The 25,715-nt window shown below is 32.5% G+C and overlaps 3 protein-coding genes and 3 non-coding genes across 6 annotated transcripts; 2 read left to right on the top strand and 4 right to left on the bottom strand.

Moving 5' to 3' along the window:
• On the bottom strand, positions 535–5,176 carry LOC105166976 (probable LRR receptor-like serine/threonine-protein kinase IRK). The gene is made up of 2 exons (XM_011086514.2): positions 2,898–5,176; positions 535–2,330 (listed from the first exon to the last, which is right to left on the bottom strand). Exons 1-2 carry the CDS (start codon positions 4,358–4,360, stop codon positions 875–877), a joined length of 2,919 nt encoding a protein of 972 aa, XP_011084816.1. The 5' UTR covers positions 4,361–5,176; the 3' UTR covers positions 535–874.
• TRNAH-GUG lies at positions 11,185–11,256 on the bottom strand. The gene has a single exon. It is a non-coding gene; the product is annotated as a tRNA-His (tRNA).
• TRNAH-GUG lies at positions 12,054–12,125 on the bottom strand. The gene has a single exon. It is a non-coding gene; the product is annotated as a tRNA-His (tRNA).
• On the bottom strand, positions 12,923–12,994 carry TRNAH-GUG. Its single transcript has one exon. It is a non-coding gene; the product is annotated as a tRNA-His (tRNA).
• Positions 13,093–18,898, top strand: LOC105166975 (aminoacyl tRNA synthase complex-interacting multifunctional protein 1). Its single transcript, XM_011086513.2, has 12 exons — positions 13,093–13,314; positions 13,431–13,529; positions 13,640–13,807; positions 14,094–14,159; positions 14,739–14,804; positions 15,171–15,284; positions 15,734–15,891; positions 16,338–16,428; positions 16,546–16,614; positions 16,971–17,062; positions 18,040–18,103; positions 18,483–18,898. The coding sequence occupies exons 1-12, from the start codon at positions 13,249–13,251 to the stop codon at positions 18,585–18,587; spliced, it is 1,158 nt and encodes a 385-aa protein (XP_011084815.1). The 5' UTR covers positions 13,093–13,248; the 3' UTR covers positions 18,588–18,898.
• On the top strand, positions 22,638–23,927 carry LOC105166974 (two-component response regulator ARR17). The gene is given in 5 exon segments (XM_011086512.2): positions 22,638–22,953; positions 23,026–23,105; positions 23,217–23,294; positions 23,447–23,517; positions 23,611–23,927. Coding segments are annotated over 5 exon segments (414 nt in total). The 5' UTR covers positions 22,638–22,853; the 3' UTR covers positions 23,696–23,927.

The raw sequence follows: 25,715 nt of genomic DNA, 5'->3' as shown, positions 1-25,715 counted from the left end.
CCCTTCATTTAAACTGGATATTGTCCAAGAAGAAAAGACACAAAAAACACATTTAAACAACATATACACAGTCAAAACCTAGAGGCATGGGATTCAGACAGCATTGTAGTCCTGCATTATTCTATTTCCATTCCTCTGACACCTCTCTTTCTTTTATTGTGCCTTTCTCTATTCTTTTTGGTTCTGCTTTTCCTGATTTTTATATTCACAACTCAGATTATTTTCTTGGGAGTGGCGACCAAGAATCTTGAACATCCCCACAGATTAGAAGATATTACTTTTGACTTGCCAAATTATACTATGATCTGTCATTTTCCATGCATGCATGTTCTTGTGATACATACATATAGTCTTTCTCCAGATTAGCTTCAGTTAGATCCAACCAAATATATAACAAAGGATTATTGCATTTATCATGTGATCAGTCATTCTCTTTAAACTGGACATCAATTACACTGCAAATCCGGGCTAGACTTCACACACACGTGTGTATGTGTGTGTGTAAAATGCTACATGTCTGAAAAAAGAGCAAGATTATAACTCAAGAGGTTCAAACAGCACTGTCTTAAGAGGCTTTATAAGCTACGACAGCAGTAAGTAAAGGAAGCAACAAATGAATCAGTAATATTTTCCAACAGGGTTCTGAACTCCAAGCCGGTGAAAAGGAATCCGGTAGCCAAGTAGCAACATGGACAAGAAACTACAGAAACTAAACTAATGGACTGAAAATTTCAAGAAATACAACATAAATGGAAGCAAAAGAATGCAAGCAATAAAATTTCACTTCTCCTAAGTCCTAACAGAGTAAAACAGAACCGGATTCTTCTTCCCCAGATCAGCCAGTGTTAATGGATGTATCCTGAGCTCCTAACAGTTAGCTGAACTCACCCAACTCATCCTGGCTTTCTGATGGAGATCTGATCAGCTCGAGTATGTTGACGACTTCTGCCATGTCAGGCCGGTTCGACGGCACTTGTGATGTGCAGATTAGGCCTAGTTTTATCACCGGAATTGCCTCATCGACAGGGAACTTTCCCAGGAACCGAGCGTCGACACAGTCCTCAACTTTGCCTTCTTCCATTGCTCCTCTTACCATGTCCGACAGCACAACGACATCATCCTCCATGTACTCGACAGGCCTCTTCCCTGTGACGACCTCTAGAACCAAAATGCCAAATCCATAGACATCGCATTTTTCAGTTATCTTAACAGTTTTGCATGCAAATTCAGGTGCCATGTAACCGAGCGCACTCTGAATCTTGCTGCTCAGTACGTAACGATCTAGCATCGGTAGGAGTTTGGCTAAACCGTAATCGGCAACCTTAGGTTCTCCCGAGCTGTCGATCAAGATGTTGCTCGATTTTAAGTTGTAGTGGATGACATTCATTTGGTGCAAGTGAGCCAAGCCTTTAGCTGCCCCAAGAATAATGTTGAATCTTTCATTCCATGACAGGTAGCTTTCTGCAGATCCTTCATGGAGATGCTTGTACAAGTTCCCACCAGAGACGAATTCGTATATGAGAAGCTGAAGAGATGGGGTCCAGTAATAACCATGGAGTGCCACGAGATTACTGTGATGAACTTTGCCCAACTTCTTGACTTCCCTTTCAAAATCTTCTTGAGACTTGACAAGACTTGAAACAGTGAGCTTCTTGATGGCAACCGAACGCCCGTCTCCAAGAATAGTCCGATACACAGCCCCGAAACCCCCACGACCAAGCTCGCAATCTTTGTTGAGAAGTGCATGTGTTGCAGTACTAAAATCGGGATCGCCTGAAAACATGACAAGCTTCCCTGAATCACCGTCTGTAGATGGTGAATGGCTGAAATCATCAGCACCAGAAAAATTAAGAGCTACAGCAGACCGAGACGTAGCAGCACGTACACGAAGATTAAGCACAGTGATAGCAATTACACCGATGACGATTGCAGCGGCTGCACCTATAGCAATTAGTGCCGAAATGCTGAGAATTTTCTTCCCACGACCAAGACTTTGTGTGATGGTACTAGGCGTGGCATCAGTAGAGTTCGGATTGAGTACAATTGGTTTGGGAAGGACTGTAGGACAACTTCTATTCACTACCGCCCCACAAAGAGATGGATTCCCAAATAGAGAAGATGGATCAATAGTGTTGAAAAAAGCACCAGCTGGGAGTTCACCTTGTAGCTGGTTATGCGAGATGTTAAACAACTGAAGGCTTGCAAGATTGGCCAGCTGCTTTGGTATAGCTCCTGTCAATCTATTGAACGAGAAGTCTACAACTGTAAGGTAAGTAAGCTTTGCAAGAGATGCAGGAATAGAACCAGTTATTTCATTATGGGCAAGACACCTGCCAAATTCAACCAAAGCCCAAAGGAACTCTGTTAGATTGCAGAATGTTAGACAACTTAACAATAAATCATAAATCAAGAAAATTTTCGTAATGAGCATTACATAGGATAGGCACTTTTGATGAGAACAAAGCAAGAACCCAAAAGACATCATAGGATAGGCACTTTTGATGAGAATAAAAAGCAAGAACCTAAAAGACATCATTGCAAGTTACAGGAAAAAAAAGGACACATAAAAAAACCATGGACTTTCTTGTATCCATTACGAGTAGTAAAACAAGGATCAAAGTATTAACCCCAAGTACGGATGTTTATAGCTCTAGCAAATAACAAGATAGCAAGAAATGCATGAGATACCATATGACAGCAGCAGGCAAGTTAGTACAAGCCTAATTACTAGTTGCTACAAGCCCAACTTAGAGTTGCTTCCATCAGAAAATCAATTGAAAATATTCAAAGCAGTTACACTATCCACAAGCTGCATGATAAATCACATAAGGACAATGGGCACACATATATATGCCTGAAAATGGTTTAATGAATCACGAAACGTGGCAGAAACTTACAGGGATATAAGTCCAGCACAATTTCCAATTGAGGTAGGAATGTTACCCCACAATGAGTTCTTCTCCAAGCTCAATTCATTAAGAGACTTGAGTAATCCAATCTCTGAAGGAATGCTGCCATTTAACTGATTCTCGCTAAAATCCAGAATACTTAAGCTCTTCAGTTGTCCAATTCTTGCGGGAATAGTGCCCACAAATGAGTTCCTCGACATATTCAGCAGCTGCAAGCTGCCCAAATCCCCCACAGTAGATGGGATTTCACCAGATAGCTTATTTTGGGAGATATCCAAAATCAAAAGCTTCGTGCGTGAATTCTCCTTCGACGAAGCCAAAGCATCATCTATGCTCCCACTTAACCCGTTATCCGACAACAGAACTTGCTGTAAACCAAGTTTGAATACCCAAGAAGGAAGATTACCTGTCAAAGAATTATGACTAATATCAAAAGCTAGAAGATTTACACAATTGCTCATAGCCTCAGGCAAGCTTCCAGTGAGGGCATTCTTGGATACATTAAAAATCTTCACAGATCGAAGCTTCCCAAGAGAATCAGGAACTTGGCCAGTGAAGTTGTTTTCAGAAAGATCAAGGGTCACAAGGCTTCTCATATCTCCAATCCATTGAGGCACCTCGCCTATGAATCCATTGTTGCCTAAAACTAGATCATTGCACAAGGAGAGCTTCTGCATTGTGCTTGGAAGCCCTCCAGAAAGCAAATTCTGGCTCAAATCGATGGACCTCAACAACAAACAATTCCCAATTCCTTCGGGCACTTCGCCAGTAAGCTGATTGTTTCTCAAACTTATTGCCCTCAAATTGTTCAAAGCTTCAATGCCCTTAGGGATTTCACCATCCAACAAATTATCAGATAAATCAAGTGCTCGAAGCCCAGACAGTGACCAGAGTTGGAAAGGCAATGACCCCGAAAACTGATTGCCTGATAAGTTAAGCGCAGCAAGAGTCGAGCAGGAGCCTAAACTCTCAGGAATTGGGCCTGAGAATCTGTTTTTAGCCAAAGAAATAGATCTCAAAGACCCACATTGGCTAAAGAAATCACTTGGAATAGAACCCGAGAAGCCATTCTCACTCAAGTCAAGGACCCTCAGATCAGAGAGCTCAGAAAAGCTGAGGCTTATGCTTCCTGTAAGATTATTTTTGGCAAGCGACAGTTTTCGCAGGAACTGCAGTTGAAGGAGTCCTCTGCCAAGTTTTCCTGAAAGGCCAAAGCCATCAAGAACAAGGTCAGACACTCTATTGGATCTGGGGTTGCATTTCACCCCTACCCAATTATTACAAGGGCTGTCATCTTCTTCATTCCAAGAACTTAATTTGCCATCAGGATCTTGAATGTCAGCCTTGAACACAATCAACCCCAGGACATCATCATTCAGAGAAGGGTTCAAAGATTTCACTAAGAATGGAGACAAAAACATGAAAAAGAAAACGCAAAGTAGGCTTCTCATTGTCAAGAATCAGTAAAATGCAACTACTCAAGACATTGCTCCGTTTAAACAAACACCAAAAAGAGAAATCTTTTCCTCTTTTGAGGAAAACAGGGGCAATGGCGGATCAAAACGACTTTTGAATAGGCGTTGAAACTACAAATGATTCTTAAACTCTACCAAGCCCTCAAGAACCAAACTCCACCATATAAAATCCTCAAAAAATTTGCAAAAGTTATGAGCACATACACACGAATATGCGTATGCAGATAAATGGCCTTGAGATTTTTACTCTAACTGCGAGAAATTGAGGCCACGAGAAAATTTTGAAGAAACCCAGAATAGGTAACAAAAACCCCCAAGTACCGACTAAACCAGAAACATTAGCAAAAGAAACCTTCCATAAACCCGCAAAATAAAATGTAGAAAATCTTTACCAAAAAGTAAAGCCAAAACAGAAGAGGAACAGAGAAAAGAAACGGAAACTGGGAAATAAAAGTAAAAATCTCGGAGAGAACAGCTGCCTTTTGGAGTCGAGCTGAGTTAACGAAGTCAAAAGCAAATAAAAGGGTAATATCGATCTGAGAGGAAAAAGGAAGCGAGCTCAGATGAGTGAAGAAAGATTCGCCGGAGTATTCCTTCTGAAGCGGGGCGGAGCTTCAAGGAAGAGTTTCCGGCAAATCTGCCGGGAAATGTAGAACGAGGAATGAGAGTTTCCGGCAACTGGAAGTCAGTGAAGCATTTAAAGCGCTCTCTCTCTCTCTCTCTCTCTATTTGTTCCGAGTTTCTCTCTCTAAACTTTATTCTTGCAGAGAGGAGAGAGAAAGAGAGTGCAGCATTTATGAATGGGGGAAGAGTAGAGTAGGCTGGTGTGGCCGCTTTTATTAGGTTCGACACGTGGGAGTTTTTGGTCGGCTCCAAACCCATCCAACGTGGATGACACGTGGCTACTCCACATGGGCCCTTCTAATTCTGTCCTAGTTCACAAAAAGAAATGGAATTAAATCCAAGCCCATTACTATAAAGTTTTCAAAATTTGTTTTTTATCTAAAAAAACAATTCAATAATAAATATAAACAATTGAAAACTTCATAATATACAAATTTAAAAAAAAAAATTCATACTAATTCAAAAATAAATATTATTTTCACTCAACAAACAACAGTCTGTGACATCCCTACACCAATTATACCATTAAATATTTATACCAATATAATTACTTATTTATTTAAAATGATCCACGTTGTTATTTAACAGTCAATATATTATCATATTTATCCGTCATTTTTCATCCATAATAATCATTTAATTAGTCTTTGTATTTTTAAAATTTATTTTGTATCTATCTGATTATATGCACGTAATGTAATGTTGTAATTAAATCTCTTGTTATAATGACTAGTAAATAATAAAAAAAAAAAGAGCATATTTTCTTTGCTCTTTAGGGACTCAGCTAAAAATAGAAGAAGCAAACACACTTCTGACTTATTCCCTTCTTTTACTTTCCAATGTTTCCACTACCCTCGACTCCGGTGCCAGATTGCGACTTCACAGCACAGGGGCAGAATGGGAACTCAGATTATTATTATTTGGAAATAGAAATTTTAAAAAGAATTGAAGGGGAAAAAATAGAATGGGAGAGTACTATTTATTTTTAAAATTTATTGATTTTATTCTTTTTCCAATTAAAGATGTTGGAAAATATTATTAAAAAAATTAATATTTCTTTAAGTTTTCGATGCAGTTGAAATGATATTTAATAGAAATAAAAATATTTTATTAAATTTGTTTTTGTCTTTTGGTAGTATTAATTAAAAAAATATTTTATAAATTTAATTATATGCTATTATTAACAGTTAAGAATATTTTTTATCCACTTATTTCTAACTTAAAAAATATTTAAATAATATATAAAGTAAAAATAAAAATTAGTTCAATTTTAGGGGTATTATTGAATGTAATATTATTCATAAATATAAAAATTAAATTATATAGTTAATTTTAAATTTATATATAATGATATTGAAAAGTACCAAAAGAAAACGAAAAATAAAGTGGGTGGAAGAATATGAAAAGAGTGGGTGGTGACAATAAAGAAGGTTGAGTAATTAGTGCGTACAGCGCAGAAGGTTGGAGAGGGCCCCACTTTTGCCCTTGATTGCTTTAAATTCCTCACCTGTACTCAAAATCTCATGATTATCCAAGATTTTCACCTTGTCATATCACTACCCTATTGCTTTTATTGTGTGCTACACCCCATCTAATTTTTGCCTTTTAGCTGTTTTTCCCTTTTATTAAAAAAATAAATAAATAATGGACTCTCTAAATAATACTTATTTCACTTTCATATTATATTATCTTACTATTCCGCATCTATTTTAATTTAATAAAAAAATTATACTTGAAAATTGAAAAACTATAAGTTTTCTTTAGATGTATTATGGAATTATAGAATAATTATATTTACACCCCGAATTTATGGGTTGTTCACATAAATTATTCATATCTTTTACGTAATTACAAAAATCATCCATGCTCAGCTAAAAAAGTGGGGTGGTTTGTGTAATGTTGTTAACATTTTCGAGTGAAGTATGTGTAATTTTTAAGAAAGTGATGTAAATGATGTTATGATGGTATACATATAATTTTTTTAAAAGACATGGGTGATTTGCGTAAATAGACCATAAATCAATTAGTGTAAATATAAATATTCTCGTAATTATTTTTAAAAATAATGATTTAAAATTAATTATTTCAAGTACTATTTATTTCTTCATAAAATACAATATATATTTTTTTATAATTTTTAAGTGACAAAGTATAAACACGAATGTTATAAAATTGAGATAAGCGTGGGAGTATTTATTAATAAATAAAAGCTTAAATCCAACTTGTAGGAACTAGTGAGTTTAAATAAATTATTCCAAATTTGATCTAAATATAGTCGGAACTTATTTAATATTATTTAATTGAATTAAATAAAATATTGTTGAAACTATCTCAAAGTACGAGGATACGATCGATAATTTAATGAAATAAAATGGCTAGTTTAAAAGTTTCGTGGCTCAAAATGGGAATTAATGCAAATTAGGGGGTCTAGTGAGAAATTCCATATTAAAGGAGTCTTGTTGTGTTCTTTCCTAAAAAAGGCATAATTCATGATTTCAGAGTGTGATTAATGCAATAAATTAAACTGCAGGGGTGTAACTGTAATAAATTCAGATGAAATTAATGGACTCATTCCATTCTTATTAATGCTATAGAAAATACATAAAGACATTTAATTTGCAAGTGGCATAAATGCAATGGAAATACTCTTAATGGTATCTATAGATTTCCTCCTTAATTAAAATTAAAATTACCCAAAAATTTGTGTATAAAAAATCATTTTTCACTTAATATATTATAATACAAGAAACAATAATATTTAATTCAGACATAAAAAGAATATAATTTTCACAAATTTAAATTAAAAAAATCTTTTCAATGACGTCATAAAATTGAATTTATATTTTACTTACCCAAAGAATTAAATAGCAGCTGCAAAATGAGAATATGGAAATTACCATCTACTCACCATGCTTTGTCCAAATACCGAAAAGCAGCAACGGCGTGCGCAGGTGTAGGTGGTCCATAGGAAAGAGGGCCTATAGCAGGCAAGGACGAGGACGGAAGTCAAACGTTGAGACGCCACATTTAACGGCGTCGATAAAGAGAGCACAGAGAGTGAGAGAGGAAACCAACAAACGCCTCCGGACAAAAAGCAACACTGCCGTTACGTCAATTTTCTCCGCTGCAGAAACGCTTCCCGAAAGCCGAAGCATCGTAATCTTCAAAAGTAAAGGCCAATTCAGTTTTCACTTTGATCCTTGCACTTTTTTTTTTTTTTTAATAATTATTTGTTTTTGTATTTTTATTCTCTTCTTTTTAAAAATATTCAATAATATTATTAGGATATGATACAATACTGATGTAGAATTTGTTACTATACAAAGTAAAAATACTTTGATAATAAAAAAAACATTGATGGAGCAAAAGCAATAGATTTGATGAATAACGATAATACGTTTTCAGTATTTTTTGAAAATTCAAAATTCAAAATAAAATATGAGAGTCATAATCTAGGTAATACAGGTTTAAAATAAGGTAAATTTTGAATTATCTCAAAAGTTAATGGAATTTGGTCGAAAAACAGCCTAACGCCCTAGTGATAATTTGGAATTTTCTTAGGTCCAACTAATAACTACAAAAAATAGAAAAATAACTACAGTTAACTGAAAAATTAAAAAAAAATCTTAAAGAATTGTCCGAATGGCAATCAAAATCATAGAATTTCGCTATGAAAGATTGCCCTTTACAACAGCAGTGGTGAGGAGTTGGATTCTCCTTTAGAAGACAATCGAAATGATAGGTAGATTGACTCGTAATTCGTTATGGATCAAAAGTTATGATCATTTGAAGTTTTACTGTCAAACTGCATAGCTAGGTACTGTACTTTTAGCTTCTCCCTATGCAGAAACTCCTAAATGCATCCGCCTTTTATTTACAACAAATATCTCAATAATTTAAAAAGTACACTCTTGTATTCAAATTTGGTCTACAACAAGTTCATCGAACCCTTAGTTACAGATAGATTAATTGACCTCATGCATCATGTTGAATTTTGATATTATAATGCATCTCATTGGTTGCACACCATGAATTTGAGTAACTTATGAGTTTTAAAGACCCTCTCTGTCTCTCTAATGAGACATAGTTTCAAAACAAATTCATAAGGTTCGTAAAAATTAGAGTGATTAATATAAAATGACATCGACCACATCACACCTTATATTTACGTGATTTTTGAAATTTATGTTCAGATATAATATGATTTTTCAAATGAATTAAACATGATGGATCAAACTCAACTAATTGAATTTTTTTTAATGTATTTTTTTTCAAATAACTTCAGATCTTCTTATTTAATAAAAAATAAAAATATAATTCTATCTATCTATACTTTAATAAATAGGAAAGGTAAAAAGTGACTGCAACAGGCAATAAGGCCAGACACTAAAACGACAGATGATAAAAAAAAAGAATAATAATAACAACATTTTGTTATTGGTTGGGGCAGTCTGCAACATATCCTACTGCACCACCTAATCCTTTCTTTATTTTTTCTCCAATCATTTCGTTACACCTCCAACTCTAGAGTAAAACTCATAATAATCATATTAAATAGGGTTAAATGCGCTTAACACCCTGAATTTTGTGCATTTACATTCCTGAATTATAAAATATAATACAGTAAAATCTCTATAAATTAATACTCTATAAATTAATAAACTCTCTAAAATAATAAAATCTTCCGGTTCCGACTTGAGCCTTTGTAAAAAATCATCAAATTCGATAAGATAATAAGATAATAATTTTTCAAAAAATTTCTTTATAAATATTAGGTACCATTAAAACTCTAAATTGATAATTCATACATATTATTATAATATTATGGTAATTTGCTCAATTATGAAGTCTGTAATGCTTTACACATTGGATCATTCATGGATGATTTTGTGATGCCTTTTAGATGAGAAGACATGGTTGGGTGTTATGAATTATTTTATTTTCATATTAAGATTTATATAGTATATGTTTTCATTCATCATAACATGAATATATTTAATTGGCTATAATAGTTATTTAAGTGCAACGAATCAATGTAAACATGTATGTTTAAGTAATTCCAATGAATTGATACATGCGTCTATGAATATAATAGTTAATTGTATAAAATGAATTGATATTATACATGAATATATTTAATTAGTTACAAAAAAATGATTGATGCATGAATATAATCAATGAAACATATATGAATTCATTTATTTTGAGTACATATGTACTAAATTTGCTGAATTTAAAAAGTCTCTCTTTTAATTAATAAAATATTAATTTATCGATAAATTAATATCTCTCTAAATTAATAAAATTTCATGGTCCCAAGATTATTAATTTATAGAGATTTTACTGTAAAATATCCCTCACGATATATACTAATTTATTTATAATGAAAATGTCCCTATTATTTATAACCCACGTTTATTGAATATATATTTTTGCAATGGTTTAGGGTATTGAAAATTAATGTTTTCCTTTCTTAGATTGATTTTCTATTTTCTTTTACATATTTTCATTAGAGTAAAATATTTCAGGTCTTTATAAGATTGGAAAAAAAGAAAGGATAAATTACAATGAACTCTCATAAGATTCGTCATAATTATAAATACCCTATTATTTTTTAAAAAATTATAAGTACTCATAAAACTTCAAATACCCCAACAATATCCTCTATAACAGGATATCGTAAGGGGATATTTATAATTCCAATGAGGTATCTGTAATTTTTTAAAAAGTAAAAAAATATTTATAATTATGATAAATATTGAGAACCCATTATAATTTATCCCCGAATTAAGACAAATTATTTTAGTTTTGAACGTTTTGGTAGATTGGGCATTTGAAATTATGAAACCCTTAGGAAACTTGTCTTATTCTTGGACTTTTAGGCTAAAATTGTATTGTTGAAAGTGAAGTATCAATGTTAGCCAACTTTTCTGTCTCTCATACCTTTTCATTTTTCGAGTAAATGCACTAAAATATCATAAAAAAATAGGTTGAACCTCAAAATTGGTCCAAATTATTGGTATATCAAATGTAAAAGTGTGATTGGTAGATAATGAAAAAGATTAATGTTGAGAGTTAGTTATAGTAGAAGAATTAAGAATATTAAAATCACACTTGTTTTCAGTAAATGAGAGTTGAAAATTACTTTGCAGCCAAAAATACAAAATATAAGGAAATGTGGCTGCTGGGATTCGAGCCCAGGTCTCCACGGCCACAACGTGGAATTCTTACCACTAAACTACAGCCACTTTGTTGTCATTTAGCTAGTAGGAAAAAGTTAATTAATTTAAAAAAATATATTAACTGTATTTTCAAAAGATTATGTGTGAATATTCAAAAATATCTGCAATAACTTATGAAATATTAAAATTCATGAAGGTTGAAATATCTGTATTGTGTTAGCATGACAAGATTTACATTTTAGCATATAAAAAAATACAATGATAAATATTTTAAAATTTAAAACTAAAATAATTAATTAAATTTAAATAATCAGTGCCACACTTATATAAATTTAAATAGAAACTATAAGATAAACTTTTAAGTGTCAAAAGGAAAATAAATTACTTTTAAGTATTATTTGACATCTAAATAAAATTTAAATTGGACTATTAACTAATTTGTCCAAGAAAAGTTAAATAATTATACACTTATCTAGATATTAATAAAAACAAAATAAAATTCAAATAAGCTATTTAAATATGCATATACACATAACATTTACATTAATAGCCTTCATATTTATTATATATATATATATATTGTGTGAAAACATTATACATTTAAAATCATATTACATTTGCATTCACAGAGATTAAAATTCCATTATTGCAATCAAGTCATATAATATATTTGTAAAAAAAATAATGCAAAAAGGGAAAGCATTTTTCTAGAATTTTAATTACTTTAGAAAAATTAATATTTGACCCTTACGAGTTTGATTTTCTTTTCTTTTTTTTTTTCACTCGTCATTATTAGGTAATAAAAAAAAATAATGCGTATACATTCTTATATTTAAGGGAAAACCTAAAAATATCAATCCGTTTGTGGCTGCTGGGATTCGAGCCCAGGTCTCCACGGCCACAACGTGGAATTCTTACCACTAAACTACAGCCACTTTGTTGTCATTTAGCTAGTAGGAAAAAGTTAATTAATTTAAAAAAATATATTAACTGTATTTTCAAAAGATTATGTGTGAATATTCAAAAATATCTGCAATAACTTATGAAATATTAAAATTCATGAAGGTTGAAATATCTGTATTGTGTTAGCATGACAAGATTTACATTTTAGCATATAAAAAAATACAATGATAAATATTTTAAAATTTAAAACTAAAATAATTAATTAAATTTAAATAATCAGTGCCACACTTATATAAATTTAAATAGAAACTATAAGATAAACTTTTAAGTGTCAAAAGGAAAATAAATTACTTTTAAGTATTATTTGACATCTAAATAAAATTTAAATTGGACTATTAACTAATTTGTCCAAGAAAAGTTAAATAATTATACACTTATCTAGATATTAATAAAAACAAAATAAAATTCAAATAAGCTATTTAAATATGCATATACACATAACATTTACATTAATAGCCTTCATATTTATTATATATATATATATATTGTGTGAAAACATTATACATTTAAAATCATATTACATTTGCATTCACAGAGATTAAAATTCCATTATTGCAATCAAGTCATATAATATATTTGTAAAAAAAATAATGCAAAAAGGGAAAGCATTTTTCTAGAATTTTAATTACTTTAGAAAAATTAATATTTGACCCTTACGAGTTTGATTTTCTTTTCTTTTTTTTTTTCACTCGTCATTATTAGGTAATAAAAAAAAATAATGCGTATACATTCTTATATTTAAGGGAAAACCTAAAAATATCAATCCGTTTGTGGCTGCTGGGATTCGAGCCCAGGTCTCCACGGCCACAACGTGGAATTCTCACCACTAAACTACAGCCACTTTGTTATCTCAGTTAATCCAAGATGATTTTCAACGATTAGCATCTATTTGGGCTAACTATGTAATTGGATCAACACATTGGCCCAATTTGTCTTAATCCCAATGATGGGATGGAAAAAAAGAAGAAAAGAAAAAAAGAAACCCTAACGAATGTTTTGCCGTGGTTTAACAGTTGAAACTTGCAACTCTTGAAATTCTTACACATTTTTGTTGTGGAAAAAGTGAAGAATTATCGAAGCGTGGAAGTTCTAGCAATGGGTTCTTCAAATGTGAAGAAGAATATGGTTCTTGCTCTCTGTAAACACCTCTCTGTGGATCCCGTAAGCGTCCTGTAATTTTTTGATGAATTTGGGGAAATATTCGTTATCGGATTACTGTTCTGAAAAGGGATCTTAGTGTTGGTGGAATTCGATTCTATTGCTATTAATTTGTGCAGAGCCCGTTTGCAAGTGATTTGGGCAGTGATTTTAGGAGCCTGTGCACAAGCATTTTGAAGAAGTCCTCCAATGCGGATGCACTTGTTAAGAATAATGAGGTGAATCATAACTTTGTATTTAGTTCTGTTTGTGTCTATGTGTTGTGGAATTTGAGACACTGTTGAAAAGCAAGAAGTTCGATGTTAAAAACCGGGAGTTTTGGTGGCAGCTGATGAAATGGATAGAGTTTGCCGACAGTTTCTTGAGCTCCAATGCGGCGGTTAAGGGTCTTAACGAGTTGAATGAAGAGTTGATTACCAAATCTGTTTTACTGGGCAATGGGTTGAAACTCTCAGCTGCTGACATTATTGTCTTTTCAGCTGTGCATTCATATGTGGTATGTAATTTTCCATTTACTGTACTGTTGAATGATGTGGTGCATGTCGGATGAAATATTTGGAGTTGTTCCATCTAAAATGTTCTTGAGATAAATTTACTTCGTGTTAATGATTTAGTACAACTGGAAACACCAAATGTATTTCAGAATGTTTATCTGTTACCTTCATGGAAAAAGGGCTTGCTAATTTTGCAGACTATGCACTGACGGTGATGGAATTATGCTCTTCTATGTAGAGCGAGGTTTCATCAATTTTAACTGTTCTTTTGTTGTATGCGAGCTCCAGATTGGTCTATCAGGTGCAGATAGAGCAAAGTATCCACATCTGTTGAGATGGGCCGATTACATCCAGGTAGATAGAGGTGGTCCAATAAAGATTGGGTCTCTCATTTTGTTGAATTATCTTTATTTTCTCTTTCTAAGTGATGCAAAACTCATTTATTGGATAGTCATTGTTTCATTTTTCCATGCATGGAAATGTGGTAAGGGGATCTTTTTGTTTCATTTGCTATTCTAGATACAAAACTGTTGAATTCCCAATGCAGATTTATTTAGTTTGTGATATTAAAAAGAAAAAGAAAAAACTGATATCAGAGGAAGACCAGGAACCTAACTATTTTTAGCAAAATTGCCATGTTCTCTTTAATTGCATCCACTATCTTTAACTGAATATTATGAGAAGATTGCATTACCGCTAACGTATGCATGTAGTTAATTATGGTCCATCCTGGCGACTGAATGTAATAATGAATAACCTTTTACTCTAATTTTCATATCCTTAACTAGCATTGTTAGTGGTGAACTGGTTGTAAATCAGTAAACCATTTATAACAGTTTCATTTCTATTGTATTATTTTACAGTTCTTTTTCGCTTTTGATTTTTCTTCTTCCCCTTTTTCGATTTGATTCACCGTTTTTACTTGTGTTGCAGAACAAGGAGGAAATTGGAAATGCATTTGAAAAGATTTTGCTAGAGAAGGTTCAATTTGCGCCTCCTGTGAGTAATTCCCAATCAATTGCAGTTTAGTTGCTGATTTCCCTTTTTGGTATACTTTTTATGATTGATTGCTGGAGGCCATTTTACATACCATTGGAACACTACTTCGGTAAAAGGGACAGCTATATGCCAGGTGGTGGGGTATAGCAGTAATCCTGACAAAGCACATAGCATGTGTGCTGATTTCGGAGATTTGTGTTTTCAACAGTTATGATGAACTAAGTTGTAAGCTAATATTTGATTTGAACTGTACTTTAAAGCAAAGATTGGTATTATTGAAGTTTGCAGATGGTATTTCTGTGATATGTATTCCCTTGAAAGTGTTTTCTGCCACATCTTGATTCTTGACATTTTTCCTTTTACCAGGCATTAAAACCTGCTAAGAAGGTTGAAGATTCCAAGCCAAATAAAACTGTCCAAGAGGCAAAGCCAGCTGATAGTTCAGAGACAGACTCAAAAGCTAAGAAGAGCGCTGATCCTGTGAGTATTTACCCTATATTTCTGTTGGAAAATTTAAAGTTTACAGCTAGAACAACCTTGGACATGATCGGACACATTAATTTTTTATGATGCTCGAGAGAGTGACCTTGTCTTATTTGTATTCTGATGATACTCCAGTTAATGATATTAGATTGCTGGCTGCTTTACTGTGAGGCAACATGTTTTTGATCTGTTGTCTAGTTTTATGGAAATAATAACCTATAATCTCGTTCAAATTATTTAAAAATTACATATGTGTATATCAACTTTCTGAAAAATTCTATGACAGTGGTTCCATCTAAAAGGTTCTTGTTTATTTACTTTTTCCTGGACGGAGTATGATAGTATATGTGTAATTATGTTGGCTGTGATCAATGTCTTGTGCTTATATCTTGTGACCGTAATGGCTCTACTATGGATTGATACTTCTGCTTTCTTTTTCCAAAAAGCAAAAGAAGAAGGTTGAAGGAGTGACTCAAACAACAGCAGAGAAGAAGAAACAACCTGAAAAAGAGGTGGACAAAAAAGACGAAGAACTTAGTGTCAGTCTGCTTAAAATACAGATTGGTCATATTCGTAAAGCATGGAAACATCCGTCAGCTGACAGGTAAGGCCGCAAAACTATCTTCTTCTCTTGCTTGGTTAGAGTTGAACTCTAGGTCATTGTGGATCAGTCTACCTGAGTACATTATGTGGCATCGAGATTGATGCTGCATCAGATTCTTTTAGGAATCTTTTTCTTTGATAGACCTTAAGCATATTTGAGGGGAGGTTCTTGAACTCTAACATGATTTTTGTTTCTGAAATTTTGTCAAAAGATTCCTTCTCCTCTTCCTTTGTTTACAAGGTTTTGTGTTACAGAATAAAATGTTATCTTAAACAAATATTCTATTCCATTTGTGTTTTCCTCTCTGTTTTTGCTTCACTCTTCTGGGTTCAAACCAAAGAATGATACTCTCATTTGTCATCTTATCCACGAATTTGCAAGGCATACTGACATAGAGTTGAACTGCTCTGCAATAAAAATTTTTTCCCCAAAATTATGAAATGCAGTTTATTGGTTGAAGAGATAGATGTCGGAGAAGCAAAATGCAGGCAAGTTGTTAGTGGCCTAGCCAAGTATTGCACACCAGAGGAGTTAACGGTATGAATTCCGTCTACAGATACATATTAGGTCCTCACTCTGACTATACCATAAGATGCTTTATAGTGGACTGGCGTTGAAGTTCTTGATTCTTTCTCCTGCCTCATCGTTGTGCAGAACCGCCGCGTGGTCCTTATAACAAATGTAAAACCTGGAAAATTACGAGATGTGATGTCGGAGGGATTGGTATACTCCTCTAAACTTTATGCTGTCAACACTCTGGGGCTTCTTTTCATTTTCTTCCTTTCTCCTTTCCACTCAATTAATGCCATTCTGTGGCATATGTCACTCAAGATTCCCAGATTTGCATGTATCTACTGTTTATTTATCCAGTAATGAAATATTGTTGGGGCAGTGGTCTACCATTATACATTGACAACCTTAAATTTTGAGATTGGTATTTGGTTCTGCCTATTTCTATTTGTGAATGAGATATCTATCTCCACTATGCTGGTAGGAAAGGTGATAGCTTCATGTGTCTGTTTACTCTACTAAAGATTAGCCATCCTATCTACCTCCTCTGATTTTTGTAAAATTTCAAGGTCTTATGTGCTTCAAATCAAGACCATACTGTTGTAGAACCTTTACGAGCTCCAGAAGGTGCTAAACTTGGTGAATGCATCACATTTTCCGGGTATGTCAGTTACTTTTAACTCCGTGCAGGCCTTACTTTGAACATCAGTTATATGTAAATCCAGGATTATCTACACTGCACGTGTTTGGTTATTGCTATGCAGTAAGTTGTATGTCTGGGTCTTTATGAGTTAGAAGTATGCAAATCGAAGATTAAATTTTCTGCATCTTTCTTTCTTCATACACTTCCGTGGTTATACAACTCAGGGTGTTGGTTGCGTTTCAACAGTTTTTTGTACATATACGAAATACAATATGACTTTCCTGTTTATATTAGATCCTGGCCTAGCTGTGACAACAAATACTTCTTTTGCGGGATTTTGTGGGTTATTTGTGCTGTTGTGATATTAAGAATGGTATTGCTGGTTTAGTGCAGTTGCTTTTGCTCCATCAAGTGTATTTGCTCAAAAAAGGAAAAAGAAGAAAGAAGAAAATCCCTTCTGATGCATGGAATGAAAAGTAGTTGATAAATTAACAATCTACTGGGTGTTAAGAGTGATTCTTTTTTTACACACAACCCATCCACCACGTGATTTCTGTGTTTGTTTTTCAGCTGTATTTTTTTGAGAAATTAGTGTCGTAATGATACTCGGTTGAAGCTCTGTTGTTCCATGGCAATTTTTTATTGGAGTTGACACTCTTCTCTATTTCTTACAATGTGGTTCTGATTCTTATGGTAGGATGTTGTGTGAAAATTTTACTTGGTCCTATCATTTTTACCTGAACTGAATTGCAACATTACATAAAAGATTTATTTTTGTGATGTACAATTGGTTATCATCATTTTAGAATTATTCCATCTATTTATCTCTGGGATTGCATTTTTCTGCATTACATCTGTTTCTCCCTCTCTTCCTCTTCCCAACTTCAAGTCGTAATACCTGCATGGCTCTGGATAACTGTTCTTTTATTTAAGAACAATATCCTCGTTAAATGACCCAATTATCAACATAACTCGTAAATGACGTCTTTGTACAGACACAATGGCAAGCCAGAAGATGTCTTGAACCCCAAAAAGAAACAGTTGGATAAGATAACACCGGTATGTACTCCACTCCTGATCTTTTAAATGTATGTTTCATAGTAACAGTTGCTGGATTTGTTGGTGTTAATTTGGAGTCCCTGGGGTGTTGTACTCTGCTCTGACATCAATACAGATTCAATGGTCATTTTTTCTAAATGTTAATTGGCATTTCTTGACAAATTTTATTCTAGCTCTTGACAACATATATTTCTTAATATGAATCGGGCATGAAAGCATCAGATAGTGGATTATACCACGTAAATAAGGATAGAGTGATGTAGGCGACTATGCTTAATTAGAATTGAACTAAAACTACCCAGTACTAGTATTCTTTGTTAGTTTGCCATAGTTCTTATTGCCGGATTTCAATGTTTGAATGTATCGTCCCTCGGTGCAGCATCTTTTCACCGACGACAAGGGTGTTGCGACATTCAAAGGCATCCCATTTATGACGTCTTCCGGACCGTGCACTTCTTCCATCCCCAACGCAAGCATCAAGTGACAAAACGTCCATTTCCAAATTCTTGGAGTTCCAGATATGGAGCAGTGCCGATGCTTTAGTTCCCTTGCGTTGGGAGTGATATTACAAGGCCATATTAGATCATCATGGGCTGCAAAGGCACTCACTGTCTTCCTACGCACAAAGCAGTGATGTTACTGATCAACTTGCCTGTATTTCACTACTAGCTGATTCAAGTAACATGAATATACATTTGTGCAGGAACCCAGAAATGAGATGTTTATTTCTTCTTGAGACACTGACGCGGTTTGCTCCTTTGGAATCGATGGTTTCACTCCTATGTTTTGTGAATACTCACTTTGCTATTACACACAAACTTGAGAACTTGGTTGTTGGTTAAGGGGATGAGCCTTTGCATGAATAACAATTCTGATCTGCTATTCTAATTTGATGTTAGATAAAATGCAAAAAGTGCTTGCGGAATATTAAAGTACTATTTGAAATACACTTGGTGTTGGTCATATATGATTGGGGTGCCGGAATGTTATTAAATACAAGATGAAGTATGAATGCAGGACACTGTTCTTTTAAAAAAAAATTGACATCAAAATTTTCTGTTTAATTATGCTCCGTTGGGAGATTGATCCACTAAAAAATTCATGGTGTTCAAAGCATAACGGGAGTGAATTGTAAGCCAAAGTCATAGTTCATGCCTATAAAAAGGGATCTCTAAGACATTGTGTGCACACACATGCAACAAAATTCAAGCTTCTAAGTCTAAAATTCTTTACCACAATGAAACGGTATAACCACCAAGTTTTACATCTTTCTTGGTATCAAAATTTTGAAGTCTGGATACCATATGTCAAAGTCATTTATAATTTGTTCTCGTGTCTTGCATCTGCATTCAAAAATAGTCATTCAACCTTTGAATCAAATTTTGAAAAGAAGAATCGAGAGATAATAATGATTCCAAACAATTTATAGCAAATTTATTTTTCTAGTACTTGAAAGAACATCATTTCCCTTTCAATTTAGACAAGGGGGGTATTTGTGGTTCCCAAAAAACATATAGGTAATAAAGTGTTGTGAATATATCTAGGAAACATTACAAAGATTTGCCTCCCTAAATCAGGCCCATCTTTTAATACCCAAATCATTCACCAAATCTCCACATTTCACCCACAGATTTCTCAAAATCTCAACGGATCTTCCTAAACATGTAATCTTTACCAACTTGCAAATATTACCACCTATACATAATTCATAGTATCTCTTTAATAATAAATCCATCTTGGCTCTATCCAGCTTGTGCGGAAATTCATTCTTGATTTATTTTTATTGACTAATAGAAAAAAAACATAAAACAAATAACTAATCGAATTGATACGATATGTTAATTTTAGAAAATATTATATTAGAAGGAATTTTAGTCGATTGATATTAGGACATCAAAAAATAAGTTGCTCGGGAAGTATGAGGTTTAATAAGTAATTAGTTACACCTGAGACACTACCTTTTAACAAGATTGGAGTTCAATTTGCTTTTGCTTTCACAAATTTGTTGGATAAAATTCGTTTTTAGCAAACTTTAGTCTGCAAATTGTGGGAAATTTTTAATTTGAATTAGGTACGGGCATACTCAATAAAATCATAAGATGAGCCTAATAGTTGATGAATAATTTAATAAAAGTGACCTTTTACATGTGATTCCGGTCGAGATTAGTGATCACCTAGCAACACACATTGGATGGGGTTGGCTTGTAATATAAGTCGTTAGACTTGTTGAGGTGATCCTCAACTAAAACCCTCCAATACTTAAATTAGATTTTGTTCGAGGTTCAGTGGGGTCGCAGATTTCGGTCTCAAAATAATTAATGCATAGTTTCATACCTTGTCAAATGAGGCAATTTGTATTCATAGAGAGCTAATTGTCAGAACTTGTACGGAGTTACGTGTCACTTTGAGAGCCCTTGGATGTTGAGGACATTAACTTTTATCATTCCGTGTTTTCGGATCAATCTACTCGTGTATGACCTTTTCGATCTGTGAAAAACATGCGGATCCTCATCCTGTTTGGTGATTATATAATTCTGGAGGAGTAAAATTGTCAACTGATATTTTTACTACTAACCCGATCAATATGGTAAAAAATAAAAAACTAATTATGTGATTGATTCAATGTAACTGGAGATCTAATTTGGACAAAACTTCTTTATGATTGACTTCATTCATAATATGTTATGGTTTTATCTGAGTTAAGAAAAAAAAACAAAAGATTGCAATATACTTTAAATAACCCACAAAAGATTACAATATCTTCAATGGTTGTAAAGATCTTTAGGATCAGCCAAGAATCAAAATGCACACATCAAGATCAAAGATCACATGATCAACTATATACTCAATTTGTATTAATTTTTTGCAGAAAAAACCACAACATTTATACATATATACATATATATATATATATAAATATTTATGTATATTTCAATTTACTAATTTGTTGGTTACTAAGGATAGAAAGGTCACCAAGTTCATGATAAAGAAAGAATAACTAATGGTAGTGGCTAAAATTGGTAATCAAATTGCAATTAATAGCAAAATTACAAAAGGGTAAATCAAGAACAATAAATATTTAATCTCCAAATGCCTCTAAAATATGTGGTTTTTAAAAATTTATTCAATAAAAATGATGTTTACTATGAGAAGAAAAACACTATAAATCCCTCGTCTTGATTCGAGCATCTGAAAGTTATCACTAGAATCAACTTTGTGCCCGTAACGTACTCTCGTACTGCAGATTAACAACCTAACTGTTTCTATAAGAAAAATGACTTAAAGGGACAAAATAATAACCATATTTTTTTTCCGCCACAATTTTAAAATTTCAACTTTGAAATTCTTTAATAAATATCCTCTAATAAATTGTTGCTTTCACAAAAATTAAATGCACCTGAATTTACTTGAATTGCAAGAAGCAATAAATGAATTCATATGATTCCATTCCATTTAAAGAGGGAATTTAATGATCACAACTTTGGTCTTGGTTACATTAATGTATATTTCACTTTAATCTTTCAACAAACATCTTTTGTTTTTTCTAGAAGATAATCCTTAAAAAATTATTAGGACTAAATACATTTTGCACCGTTAAATTATGCATAAAGTATATTTAAGGGTACAAAATCTATTTAACCCAATTTATCATGATAAACTTTCAAGATCTTTTACTTATTTTGCTATATATACAAAATACCAAAAAAAATTATATTTTTTATTTTAATTTAAAATTTTCTTGTAAATTAAACCGGGACATAGTATTAAAACAAGTTCCATGGAAAAATTGATATTGCGTCAACACATAATTTAAAAGAAAATCCAACATTATAATGCGATAACGTGATGTCAGTACTGCTGTATATTGTAATAAATCGGTTCGAATATACTATTCTAATTTTGTATTTTATTATATACATTTAATATCATATATAATGCATACCAACTATATAAAATACTTAAATACATACATATATATATATTAATGTGGATTTATGATGACAAGTCTATCCTCAGCCATAAATGATCAAATCCCACGTATTAATCACTCTATTCGTTTTTAAATAGAAGTTGCAACTACTCATTTAATATATTTAAAAATCAAAATTTATTAAATATATCAATAATTGTATATGTATGTCATAATATATATGAGAATATATACAATAATAAATTTGGAAGTACTATAAAAATATAAGGTTTGAAATATGTCCAAATCTTGACCACCTCAAAAATAGATAAGAGGTGAAGAAAAAGAAAGAAGGGGTAATGAGGTGGGCTTAGGAGATCTCATGGAGCAGTGGGGAGATACTCATATTCATACTCTCATCATCATACTGATTCTCTCTCTATGTGTGTGTCTATATATATATATATATATATATATATATATAGAGAGAGAGAGAGAGAGAGAGAGAGAGAGAGAGAGAGAGAGAGAATGGAATAGTTAGAGAATCCACAGCAGCCCTAACAAGATCATCAAATATCTGTGACCAAACCCTTTCGACTCTTTGCTTTTCTTGAAATACCCAAACAAAAAAAACAAAAAAAGAAAAGAAAAGAAAATCTGGTTGTTTTTATGTCTTTATAAATACCACCAACCACGTTCTTGGTTTTCAGTGTGTGTTGTGTGTGCTTTCTTGCACACAGCATTCGTGACTTTTCTTGTGGTTTCAGTGTGTGTTGTGCGTTGTTTTCTGCACACAGCATTAATTTGTGGTTCCAGTGTGTGTTTCTTGCGGTGGGAAAAATGGCTGCTGCTTTGGAAGAACCCCATGTTTTGGCAGTTGATGATAATTCACTCGATCGGAAAATTGTCGAGAAATTGCTCAAGAATTCATCTTGCAAAGGTATGTAATCTATTCCTGTCTGTCTGTTTGGAGTTGGTAATAATTAGTGATGACATCATGACATTGTTGCAGTGACAACTGCCGAGAATGCGCAGAGGGCTTTGGAGTATCTGGGACTGGTCGACGGCAACCACAACTCTACAACTCACAATGTATACTTATACCACGTAACCTCATTTTTAATTAATTCCTCAAAATTAACAAACATCTTCATTGTATAATCAATATTCCGACAACTTATGTTCGATTCTATTTCATCACAGGCATCAAAAGTAAGTATGATCATCACAGACTACTGCATGCCCGGAATGACAGGATACGAGCTTCTCAAGAAGATTAAGGTAATATTAACCAATCAACTCTAAATACATATCCTCCATACTATTCGATAATATTAACCAATCAACTCTAAATACATATCCTCCATACTATTCGATAATATTATTACAGTCGACTCTGAAAATCCTATATATGGTACCTGAATTTCAAACAGGAGTCTTCAATCATGAAGAACGTGCCCGTTGTCATAATGTCATCCGAGAACGTCCCTACATGAATTAACGAGTAATTTTACTATACTTCATGTCTCGGTTTAATTTCAGTTCAATTTTAGTACGTACAAGTTGTTGATGTTTGTTCTTAATTCTAAACTAATAGGTGTCTGGAAGAAGGAGCGGAAATGTTCATGTTAAAGCCTCTTACATATTCGGATGTCAATAAGTTGAGACGACAATTGCTATAAAGCGCGATGGTTAAAGAATCATGGAGGAATGTTTCTGTTTTTACCTTGTTTTCGACTTCATGCATGATCTTTCCTTAATTTTGACACAAATGAAGCATATGTTGTTGTGTAATGTTTGCTTTAAAACATGTCAACGTTTTTTTTTTATTAGTTCTTGTATTAGTATTTTATATGTGGTATTTGTATGTATGGTATATATAGTACATTGCATTGTCAAAGCCTACTACAACAATATGAGAAATGGAGAAAGTTTGTGTAATAATTAGTGCAACTCTTGTCATATTTTATAGTTAACCATATATTTTTCATGAATTATATTGTTGTATGCATATATCATTAATTGTCTATAATTAACACATCTTTTATGCAGAATTTTTGGTGCATATGATAACAATTACAAAATAAAAATTCCTATGAAGTGACAAGTGATGTGGGAAAGAATTGTAATATTTGGACCTATTTTTGGGCCATGCCGGAGAAACTAGAAATGTGGAGGAAGACAAGCAAACAAACAAGAAATTGCATACATTTTGCAAGCTTTTAAGGGTCTTTGCACTAAATTTTAAAATCTTTTAACTCAATTCAAGTTTGATCTTACCTGAATTAATTTAATGACAAGTATAATATACTTGTAGTATGATTGGTATATAGTTCAAGAAAAGTGACTAACCACATAACAAATATATTACATTTATTCTATGATTAGTTTAATTCGACCAAACCTGATTTAGTAAGAATTTTCCGTAAATTTTGGTTTGTGATGGAATAAGTTGTAGTGAACGGTGTAAGATAAGTAGTAATAAAAGTTGGGAATGTGTGAAAACAAAAGTTAAAACTAAAAGAAAAAAATTGAAATTTGAGTGTCTGAAAAAAAAAAAAAAAAAAACTTACTATTTACTATTTTACTTATAACTGCATAAGTTTTTTTGTTGTTTATGGCTCTTTGCTTAAACTAATTTATTAATTAGATAACTTAACTTTTTGCTTAAATCAACTCAACTGAAATTGATAAATACTTAATTTAAGCAGTTTAAAAATAGAAGTAGTAAAATAAAAACATACTTTTCAGCTAATTTCAGCAACAAACTGATAATTATTTATTTGCTTAAATCTCCTTGCCCGCATCGTAAGCTTGAACTTCATTTAACATGTAACATATTTTCGCTATGTTATAATGAATTTGAATTTCACTGAAAATATAAAAAATTGCTATTTTTATTCCACAAGAAAATTTTTATTGGGTAAATGGTAACACGAAGAGATGAACTTTATATATAAACCTTTCTTTTGAATTCATATCAACTCTATAGTGTTGCAACTTACGCATCAATGGGGTGTTTGGGTAAGTCTATAAACTCCTTAGAACTTGTTATAAAATTATATTTACGAACTTATAAGATAATTACTATTTTTTTTAAAATAAACTTATTAGATAAAATAAAACAAAATGTCACGAGCTTATTCTAAGCTACCTCAAAAAACAAATTATGTTTTCGCACAAAATTTTTTTAAAATTATATTACATTCATTTCGAAAATTCATCGTTTACAACTGACATTCTTTTCATATGATTTGGACTAAAATGCTGATGTTAGTGAAAAAATTACATAAATTTAAAATTTTACTCCTCATTTTTACATTTTCATGTAATAATTTTGTATTTATAAAAATATATTGTATGATATTAATCTCACTCTCTCTATATATATAATATTACTTTTTTTATAAATATAAAAATATATATGAAATTTAATGATGAGCAAAATAAAAAATTTATATGTTATTTTTTGTTAATTTTGGTATTTGCCAAATCCTATCAAAGACTTATGTAAATAAATTTCTTTTATAATTTTAAATTTTTTTTGAAATAAAATGTAATTTCTTATTTTGAAATAAGTATCCCGACAAAGCACATCGGCTATGGCTGCTTGAACGATCATGAAATGCAATTCAATGGCTTCTTCATTTCTCGAAGCTTTTCTATTTTGAGAAATATCAGTTTATCTGCCAATCATGTGAA

Source organism: Sesamum indicum, linkage group LG7, assembly GCF_000512975.1.
Source record: "Sesamum indicum cultivar Zhongzhi No. 13 linkage group LG7, S_indicum_v1.0, whole genome shotgun sequence".
NCBI classification, from domain to species: domain Eukaryota; kingdom Viridiplantae; phylum Streptophyta; class Magnoliopsida; order Lamiales; family Pedaliaceae; genus Sesamum; species Sesamum indicum.
The sequence above is the reverse complement of the archived record's forward strand: the minus strand, read 5'-3'. Positions and strand labels throughout refer to the sequence as shown.